The 10,243-nt window shown below is 60.6% G+C and overlaps 3 protein-coding genes across 3 annotated transcripts; 1 reads left to right on the forward strand and 2 right to left on the reverse strand.

Annotated features, from left to right (window-relative positions):
- Nucleotides 1-7: 7 nt before the first annotated feature.
- On the reverse strand, nt 8-3,477 carry EHS24_006883 (uncharacterized protein; the record flags this gene model as incomplete). Its single annotated transcript, XM_028622276.1, has 11 exons — nt 8-48; nt 100-2,089; nt 2,127-2,500; nt 2,548-2,704; nt 2,745-2,752; nt 2,808-2,873; nt 2,929-3,042; nt 3,099-3,116; nt 3,172-3,275; nt 3,405-3,415; nt 3,457-3,477. 11 exons carry the CDS (start codon nt 3,475-3,477, stop codon nt 8-10), a joined length of 2,904 nt encoding a protein of 967 aa, XP_028477168.1.
- A 752-nt stretch (nt 3,478-4,229) lies between these two features.
- EHS24_006884 (uncharacterized protein) lies at nt 4,230-4,688 on the forward strand (the record flags this gene model as incomplete). The annotated part of the gene is made up of 2 exons (XM_028622277.1): nt 4,230-4,325; nt 4,386-4,688. The coding sequence occupies 2 exons, from the start codon at nt 4,230-4,232 to the stop codon at nt 4,686-4,688; spliced, it is 399 nt and encodes a 132-aa protein (XP_028477169.1).
- An 803-nt stretch (nt 4,689-5,491) lies between these two features.
- On the reverse strand, nt 5,492-6,866 carry RIM11 (regulator of ime2; the record flags this gene model as incomplete). The annotated part of the gene is made up of 2 exons (XM_028622278.1): nt 5,492-6,573; nt 6,623-6,866. 2 exons carry the CDS (start codon nt 6,864-6,866, stop codon nt 5,492-5,494), a joined length of 1,326 nt encoding a protein of 441 aa, XP_028477170.1.
- Nucleotides 6,867-10,243: the final 3,377 nt, after the last annotated feature.

Here is a 10,243-nt window from a genome sequence, read left to right on the forward strand (position 1 = left end):
TCTAATCTTATCCGCGAGGCGACGCCGAGGGGGAGAAGAACCACGACTCTGGTAACGAGTTAGCTGATGGACCAAACTTGGGAGCCTTCCTTAACTCACGACGCTTGGCGCTCGCGACGCTCTCGTCCTGGACGCGGGCGAGCGGGTTGGCGCTCGAGAACACGGGCTGGGGCTGGGCAGTACCCGCACCACCGGCACCGGCGCCGCCTCCGCCGCGCAGGGGCTTGGCGATACGTGCGTGGTTGTACGACGTCTGCTGCTGGGCCTGCACCTCGGCGAGACGCTCGCGGATGGCCTGGATCTGCTGCTCGTACCGCTGGTTCTTCTGGGCCAGGCGCGAGTCGGCCTCGTTGAGTAGCGACTCGAGGTTCTGAATACGCTCGTTGCGCGCAATGAGCTTGCGCTCGGCGATGCCGACCTCCTTCTTGAGGGCCGTGTTCTGCTCCACGAGCTGCTTCTGGACCACATTGAGGGCGTCGAGGTTGTGCTCGAGGAACTCGAGCTTGCGCTGCTGCGCACGCGAGTTGGCGGAACGCGCAATGACCTTGTACTGCTCGCGCACCTCGTCGAGCTGCATCTCGAGCTCGACAACCTTTTCGCAGCGGTTCTGCAGGTCCTTCATGAGGCTCTTCTTGATGACCTCAAAGTCGGCGTACTGGCTCTCGTACTGCTTGCGGTTACGCTCCAGCTCGCGCGTAGCGTTGGCGAACGACTCGCCGTCGGCAATGCCGGCCGAGGCCGTCGACAGGGCGCGGTTGAGCTCCTCGTTGGAAAGCTTGTACGTCTCAATCGTGCTCTGCAGCCTGCGGATCTCGGCCGCGCGGCTCTCGGCACGCTCGGTGAGGACCGAAATCTCGCCGCGGAGACGCTCCTCCTGAGCGGCAAACTTGGAGGCAAACTGGGACCGGATGTCGGTGACAGCGACCGACTGGCTCGAGGCCGTCTTTTCCAAGAGGTCCTCGTAGGCGGCGTCGCGGTTGGTGAGGAGCTTCTCCACCTCCTGGGTGCGCTTCTCCTGGAGCTCGGCCTCGTCTTGGCTGATACGGAGGCGCTCCTGGAGGTCGCGCACGGCCTCTTGGTTCTCGGCAATGTGGGAGCGGATGAGCTCGCGCGTCTGCGAGCTGAGGGCCGCCGACTGGTCGGCGTCCTTGACATTGTCGAGCTCCTTGAGGACCTGGCGGAGCTTTTCGCCGGCGGCGTCGAGGGTAGTGCCGCCCATGTCGATCTTGGCCATCATCTCGTTGAGCATCTCCTGCTTGCGCTTTTCCTTTTCCTCCTCCTTTTCGCGCGTCTGGACCTTTTTGAGCTCGCCGATCTGGGCCTTTTGCTCGTCAATGTCACGCTGGAGCTCGACCACCTTCTCCTTGTACGTGTCAATGGTGATCGAGGCGTCCTTGGACTCGGACTCGAGGCGGGCAGACGCGATGCGGAGGTCGGACAGCTCGTGCGACATGGTCTTGTTCTCCTTCATCCACGAGCCCTCTTGCTCCTTGAGGTAGGCAATCTCGTCCTTGAGGTCGGCCATGAGCTTTTCCTGCGTGGCGAGCGCGCTCTCCTTTTCGGCAAGCTGGTCCGCAAGCTCGTTCTCGCGACGCAGGAATTCTTCCTTTTCGTCCTTTTCGAGCGCGACGCCAAACGTCGTGGGAGTGTCGGGCCTGCTGTCGCTGACGGCCGAGAGCGATGTCGGCGTGGGGCTTGCGGCGGCCAGACGGCTGCCGCTGCGGGCTGGGGGACCCGTGGCCAGGGCAGCAGCAAGAGCAGGAGTCCAGTTGGCCTGCTCGACCTTGCCGCCCGCACGCCAGATCTTGACCTCTTCCTCGAGGCTTGCGGCGTGCTCGCGGACCATGGCCAGCTCGGCGACCGTCTTCTTGAGCATGGCCTTGAGCTCTGCGGGGGACATTTCGACGTTGACGCGGGCTTTGTTCTTGATCGACTTGGCACGCATACCGAAACGCAGCGTGGAAATGGTCTCGGGCTCGTTGAACGAGGCAGGCGAACAGTTGATGATCAGCGTCGTGCGCGAGTTACCACCCAGCGACTCTTGCAGAATACGCGTGAGCTTGGAGTCACGGTAGGGAATGTGGGTCGACTGCGTGGGTCAGAAGTGGCTGATGGATTGTACCCACCTTTCCATCCGTGAGCGAGTTGATCACCATGCCGAGCGCCGACAGACTCTTGTTGATCTTTTTGGCCTCCTCCAGAGTCTGGCCCGAGGCGCCCGTCTTGCCGACCTTTTCGGAACCAGCCAGATCGACGAGGTAGAGGTGACCCGACTTTTGGGATCCCGTGTCCGTGTTGCGCTGGTGGATACCAATGACAAAGATCGAGTGCGAACGCGACGACTCGGCGTTCATGTTGGTCGACGAGACGGCACGCGACGCACCACCGGCCTTCATGACCTGGAACACCTCGGCCTCGGAACCGACATAGACGTCCGTCAGGCCCTTGACGTACACGCCGCGGGCCTTGTCCTCGTGGATCGACAGGTTGTCGTTGTGCGCTGTGGAGAGGGTCAGCTAAGACGACGAGAGGGCAGCTGGGACTCACGAGCAAGCAAGTCCTTGATCTTCTCCATGTAAATCTCCATGTAGCTGACCTTGACGGTGTACTCGATGTTGTTGTCGGCCGAGAGGATCGAGGCAAAGATCTGTTCAGTGATACGCGGGATGAGACCCTTGAGCTCCGTGTTCTCAATGTCCGCGCCCTGCGCGTTAGATTAAAACATCTTGCGTTGTTAATCTCACCATCATGGCTATGGCGTCAGCAACAGGAAGAGGAGTAGCAGCAGCAGACCAGGTTGCCCTTACTAAACGTTTTACCGGAACCAGTCTGACCGTAACAGAACAGCGTGCCGTTGAAGCCCGTCATGACATCTGCGCGGGCGGCGTGAGCAAACGCGCGTGTCTTGTGCATTGTCAGCAAACGCACCTTCCACAATGCCCTTGACGCCAAAGTTGAAGATCTCGTCCTGGCGCGTGTCGGTGTCAAACACGCGGTCAAACGAGAAGCCTAGCAATGGGTGGTTAGCACCGAGGCGGTCATCTACCTAGCAGCGGCGAGCCAGCGTGGCCGCTCGCGCCTTTGGCTCGCGCACGTACCGTCCTTCTCCGGTCCAGCTTGTAGGCGTCAGCACACTGCTCTCCTCGGCACAATAACAAAGGCACGACGCACCGAGTGAGCCGGCGCTCTTCATCTGCACCGTGAGGTTATCGTCTGTGATATCGACGCATTTCTCGCTCTTGGCCTCGTTCTCCATCCGGTTCATCGGACGGAATCTGCGGGGGGGATGGCGCGTCAGCGGGAATGGCCTTTGGAGGTCGGGGGCACGGAGCATGGAGCATGGAGCGTGGAGCGTGCCGCCGTTCCGTCCCGTCTCGCTCGCCTTCCCTTCCCTGTTGGCTCACCGACACACGACCTGGGATATGGTCAGCTGTTGACTCAGAAGGACCAGCTCACCTTGATGTTGTTCCCCGACATGGTGGCTACTGTCTACGGGGGGAAGGGGTATAGAAAAGGAAGGGGGGGCAGCCGAAGCTGGTGAAATGGAGTTGTGCTGGAGGAAGGAGGAAGGAGCGTGGAAGTTGGCGTTGGGGTATTGAGTACGGTGGGTGGCGGGGTGTGGCCAGCGCTACGGTATCGCGAGCACACGTGCTTTGCCCGGTGAAGTGTGTCCCAGAGGGCAGCAGGCAGACGTCGGTGACACGGGTCAGCGGTGTGTGCGTGACGACGATGAGAGATGTAAAGGGTGTTGGGTGTAAGAGAAAGTGACGATGAGATGTGGACACCAAACCCCTCGCCGACCTGCGATGACCCGACACCGACGCAGAGCGGGTCCAAGCATTCAGGACGCGTCGGTGCGCGCGCGGGGCAGGGCCAGGGCGTGTTCGGAGTCGTGCACGTGACCTGCGTGGTTGGTTAGGAAGTGGGTTTCCAATTGGAATTGGAAACCGGTGACATTGGATTACCTCAGTTGTCCTGATGTTCTCTCCCGTGGTCAAATACCTCTTTGTTAATGACCCCTGATGACCACCTAATGGCCCCACGGCTCACCCATTCCGAGTTTTCGCGATCCACCCGTCATCTCCCCTTTCGTCTTTGTAAACGACCCTCCGGACGACCATCGAGACTTGCTTCTCCAACCTCACTCCCAAAGCTCCCACAGCTCCCACAGCTCCTCCTCGATATCCTCGACCCTCACGGCCTCCAGACTCCCCTCTCCAGCCACAGCCATGTCCCGCGCCGCCAAGATGTTCCTCGGCACGTCCGTCACATTCATGGGCGTGACCATCTGGGGCGTGCACTGGATGCAGCAGCGCGAGTCGGACGTACGTGACCTCACCCCCTCCCTCCCCGCTCCTCCTTACTCCCACTCACTCTACTTTTAGAACATGTACCTCGGCGTCATCCGCGACGAGGAGCGCGTGCGTAACCGCGAGCTCGAAAAGGCGCGCGTGGCGGCCGCTGGCGCTGCCGGCGCTCCCGTCAACGCCGTCCAGCCCGCGGCCGTCGTCGACGAAGACTGCGTGACGTGCGTCGTGTCCCCCCCGCCGCAGCTGCTCGAGGCGCAGAGCAAGGAGCAGCGCGCGGCGGAACGCGCAGCCCGCCTGGCCGAGTATGAGCAGCAAAAGGGGCTGGCGGCGAGTCTGGGCAAGAGCCAGAACAAGCCCGTGGCGGAGCGCGTGGTGTAGCCAGACTCCTCTCGTCCTCGTCGTTCGTCCTAGCCTGTACCTCCCCTCCCAGCATATATTGCCCCCCTCACGACAACCCACAACTGCCACCTACAACCCACCCACACGCACCTCTCATAAACCAAACCCATAGACAACGGCGCCGACACTGCGCCACGGCGCCACACGCGCGCGCTCGCTCTTGTAGTCAATGCATTTCATCCAATTCGTACAGGTGAACCCGCTCTCTCGCCAATCCTCCCTCCTCCGCCTTTCGCTCTCTCAATAATCTCAATGGGGACACAAATATACACCTGCTGGATGATGGATCGCCACCACACCCAGTTCTCTCTTTCGGCGGCCCCCGCGTCTCTTCCCTTGCTTCCCTTCTCCGTTCCTTCCGTTCCTTTCCTTTCCTTCCGCCCACAAACGACACAACACCTTGTCCCCGCGGCGGCGCCCGCTGCTGCTGGCACCGCTGGTTGGGAGTCCAAGATGTGTGTCGTCGCGCGGGAGAGAGAGAGAAAGAGAGAGGTAGGGGTGGGGGGTGGGGAGTGGAATCCGATGAAAAGACGGGGGTGGGGGGTGAAGGGGGGTTTCGGGGGAGGATATTAGGGAGGAGAAACAGGTGATGTCGTCGTGAAACGAGAGAAGAAGAAGAAGAAGAACGCGCGAGAGGAGGGAGGGGGTCGAGAGGGGAACATGACAGGTGGCCGGGCGATGCTGATCGGGGAGCAAAGAGGGAGCAGTAAAAAAACGTCGAGGAGAGTAGGGTAGGGTGCGGGGGGTTAGAGAGTGGGTTATTCGCCATCCAAACTCTTCGACTAGTCCAGGCTGATACGCAGCTGCTCCAAGGGGATGGGGACAAAGTCGTCGACGTCGATCCCGCGCGCGTGGAGCTCGGCCTCGGCGTGCTTGGGCACGAGCCGGCGGATGAGGTCGGGGCGGGTCGAGAGCTCCTCGCGGGTGAAGTTGAACAGCGCTGGCATGTCCTTGCCGTTGGGCAGGCGGGCCCCTTCCTGTCGCAGCTCGTCGAAGAACTGGTGAACCAGCGCCTCGGGTGCGGTGAGACGGGCAGTAGGGGTGTACTCTAGGAGGTGGGAGATGAGGTCGATGGCATCGGCCGAGGTGCGGGGACGGAACACTTTGGTGAAAGGGTGGGGCTTGATCTGGGGGAACTTGTGCTCCATGTAGTTGGGGTTCATCGTCTTGATCTGCTCCCTGGTTGGGGTACCGAGGACCTTGATGATCTCGACGAGCTGGTCGATACCCGACTCTCCGGGGAAGAGGGGCTGGCCCAGCATGAGCTCTGCCATGACACAGCCAGTGGACCAAATGTCAATGTTGGTGGTGTAGTTGGTGGCGCCAAAGATGAGCTCGGGTGCGCGGTAGTAGCGCGAGCAAATGTACGAGACGTTTGGTTCACCAGCAACGAGGATCTTGGCAGAGCCAAAGTCACAGAGCTTGAGGATGCCAGTGTTGGGGTTGAGCAGCAGGTTCTGGGGCTTGATGTCACGGTGGCAGATGCCGACCGAGTGGATGTACGCCAGCGAGCGCAGCAGCTGGTACATGTACAGCTTGACCTGGAGCATGGGCACAATCTGCTTGAGCTTGGTGTAGTAGCGCAGCGACCGGTAGACAGTCTCCGGGACGTATTCAAGCACCAGGTTCAGGTAAACCTCGTCCTTCTGGGTAAACGAGTTAGAGACACTGGCCCTCATAACAACACCAGGGAAACCCACCTTGTCGCCGTTCGAGTAGAAAAAGGCCTTGAGGTCGACGACATTGGGGTGCGCAACCAGACGCATGATCTGGAGCTCACGGTTCTTGAACCGCTTGTCCTGGAGCACCTTCTTGATCGCAATCTCCTGTTCTGCCACCTCTGTTCCGTCGGCCATCTTGGTAGCTGCGGGAGGGGTCAGCGCTGCTACTAGTCCCCAAGGTGCAGCACTTACGAAGCATCTTGGCGGCAAAGACCACACCAAAGGAGCCGTTGCCGACAACCTTGTAGTTGGTGTACGTGATGGCCATCTCCTGGCCCGACTTGCCGTCGTGCGCAGTGACGGTCACAACGCGGTTCGGGTCATCGGCTGCCGCGTCAGCGTCATCATTCATCCTCTTTCCCGGGGACGGAATGTCCCCATCCTCAGAGTCGCTGCACTCACCCGACACCTTGACCCCGTTAACGAGGTTGCTCATGATGAAAACAGGCGGCTACTGTTTGGTTGAAGGGCAGCGCGGGCGGCAAAAGATGAGGAGGGGCACGATGGCGTGGAGCGGTCGCGGTTGCGGTTGCGGTCGGGTGCGGCGGGTGTGATGGGGGGTGTGATGTAGGGACGGTGCAAAAGCAAAAGGCGGTGGCGTCGAGAGAGCGGTGAGTGGATGGGAAAGTGTGATGGTGGCCAAAGGGTCAAAACGAGGTGGGTTGAGGTGGACAGGCAGGCGTTGATGCGGGCGGTCAAAGGGGAGGCACGAGGTCAGCACAATGGCAACATGGATTGAGACTGGAAAAGGGGTGGATGGGTGGGGTGTGGGGTGGGGGTTGGGTGGAACACCCCCGAGCGTCAAGAAGAACTGGGATGCTTTTGCAGCAGCGCCCAGCACGCCCGACATCGGGGAGCAGGGACGGACGGGGCGGTCGCTGGAGGATGGTACTGGCCAGCACAGCACAGCACGGCGATGGCGGCGGCGCGGCGCTGGCCTGGGCATGCTCGGAACGACGCGGCTGGCTGCAGCCATTACGTTCCCGGGGCCCGCCATGTCCGGGGGGGACAACAAGCGCGCGATGGCACTGGAGCATCGCCGAGTGGCCAACACGGGATCCACGAGCAGTGGTCCATTGCGATGTTACCGCCGCCGCCGCCGCTGCGCATGCGTGCGCCCGTCCCGCCCACTTGTAGAGCTGAGCTTGCTCGGTTCCCCGTTTGCCTGGCCCCCCCCGCCGAACGCGGTGCTGCCGCTCCGACCGGGGGGTGGGGTGGGGGGGTCTGGCTGAATAACGTGTGAGAGGAAGGGGGAGGTCATGCGCACCTTGTGTGCGGCGTCAGAAGCTGCGCCGGGATATAAGACAAGGGCTTGCGAGTACGCGTCGAGCGTATGGAGGCAAGGAAGGAGGGGGTGGTTTGCGGCGAAGGGGAAGGTGGGTTGTTGGGTCGCGTTCCTCGGGGGCGGGAGAGGATGTGCAGCAGGGACTGGGATTAGAGATGTGGAGTGTCCGAGGGGGGTTGGGTGCGTGGGTAGTTCCTGTGCAGTGAGAGACGAGGGGGGTGAGGTGTAGTGTGTGTGTGTGTGGTGTGTGTTGTTTGATGGGTGGTGGGTCGTGGGGTGTGTGTGGATGGATGGATGGCAAGCGACGAGTTGTAGATGGGAGACGGGGTGGTGGTGCCCGGGGGGGGGGTGGGTGTGTGGGATGGGAGAGCAGGGGGGAGGCGGGGCGGGGGGGAACGAGGGGGGGGGGGGGGGGGGGGATCCAAGGGAGGGGTTGAGAGGTCAGGTGGGTGTGCACGCGCTGGCTGGCTGGCTGCTGGCTGGGATGCTCTGGCGTTGGCTGGCTGCTGGCTGGCTGGCGCTGGGGGTGGAGGCACCCCACCACCCAGGACAGAGAGCGTTGGCTGGCTGGCTGGCAATGAGCTTGCCCTGGGTGGCTCGGGGTTTTTGCACTTGTGGCACTCTTCGGCTCTCACTTCGTCTGCAAGCTGGGGGCCAAAAGGTCTCGCCCATTACAAAACACACACACACACGCAACCAGACGCCTCCTTTTCTTTCGCACCTCAATGACATGCACGAGCACCCGAAGCCTCCTAGAGGATGAGGGCAGACTATCCTGCTATACAGCCTTTGGTACGATGCAGTCTTGACCCATAGCCACAAGCTGGGATAATGCACGTATACCGTACACATGGCCAAGCCGCCCGCAGCGTTTGGGCCCAGCTCTTGGCCTTTTTTGGCATTCCTGATGGGAGGACCCGAATGACGCGTTTTGGTGTGTGTTGGCGCGCGCCGCGCCGGGGAGACAGTTGGGACTTGAACCCTCGTGCGTCATTTTTCCTTTTGGGCCTTGTTCGCCCCGTCTGGTGCTCCTGAGGCCTGAGCAATAACCCACACCCACACAATGGCCATTCGTTCTTCGCACCCGGCGTACAAAGACAATTAATCGACGACGAGGCTATGCAATGGCAATGGACAGACACACCCTTTGCTGGATTGCCGACTCGCTAAACGTTGTTGGTTTGCTACTGGACAAACGACCCTTCTGTTGCGGCCAATACCTTCTCTCTCGCTTTCGCTGTCGGCATTTCGGCACACGGCAACGACTGAAAAGGAGATGAATCGAACATGTGACCCAGAGCACTCCAAATGGTGCATGCAACGAGCATGTGATCAACCACGGCGGGTGCAGGTGCGACGGATACGGCTCTGCTGGCTCTGCTCATTCCAGCCGAGGATTATCCCCGCCTCGTCACCTGACAATGAACCTCCCCCTCTTGCCATGCTCACCACCACTACCACCACCGCTGCTCCGCGCCGAGATTGCCCCCCCTCCCCGCACTCCCACTAACGTACACCGTGCACACTCCGCCCCCTCCGCTCCGCCTCCGCCAGGGCGGGCGAGGATGTGAACCAGAGCCCCCAGAGCCGTGTGCGTGCGTGCCCACCGCCCACGCACTGCTCCCCCCACCACCATGGGCTCCCGTGGATACCCCGCCTTCTGCCCCATCATTCCGATACGCATTCGGATTCGCAGCTCGGCGCGCACGGCAGCGGCAGCGGCGGCGGCGGCGGTCGGTCGGTCTCACGCACGCGCCGCCGCCAACGAGTCTAAGGGAAGGAAAGGGGTGCCACGCACACCCTTCAGCTCGAGAGCAACAGAGACACGCACAGAGGGATGACGCACGGCCAGCGTGTCCTGAAACGGGGCACTCTCTTAAGCTCTTTAGCTTGCCCCCTCAAATGGCTCAACTGGCTGGCGCGCTGGTTGCTGGCGCAAACGTGGCAGGCAGAGCACAATGCAGCGCAGTGGTCGCAATCGCGACTGCAGCGATTGTTTCTCAAGGACAATTACAACTCTAACTGTAATCCATTTGGGGAATAATGGAATCCGAAAAGTAACATGTATGAGTCAACCCCGAGAGAAACACATACACAATTTCGCGACGGCTGTCGCGAAATTGTGTATACGTTTCTCAAGGGCAATTACAACTCAAACTGTAATCCATTAGAGAAAAATGCAACGCGAAAGGTAATACGTATTAGGAAACCGGGGAGAAACACATACACAATTTCGCGACGGCCGTCGCGATCCTGTCGCGAAATTGTGTATGTGTTTCTCATGCGGAATTACAACTCAAACTGTAATCCATTAGGGAACAAGCGAATCCGAAAGGTAATATGTATTAGGAAACCGGAGAGAAACACATACACAATTTCGCGACGGCTGTCGCGAAATTGTGTATGTGTTTCTCAAGCGCAATTGCGCATATGATGGATATGGACGGACGATGGGATGGATATCGCATCTGGGCATCTGCGATTTCTTTTTTGCACATTGTGTGTTTGTGCGCTCTGCGGCGGCGCAG

Source organism: Apiotrichum porosum, assembly GCF_003942205.1.
Source record: "Apiotrichum porosum strain DSM 27194 chromosome Unknown scaffold_4, whole genome shotgun sequence".
Lineage (NCBI taxonomy): Eukaryota > Fungi > Basidiomycota > Tremellomycetes > Trichosporonales > Trichosporonaceae > Apiotrichum > Apiotrichum porosum.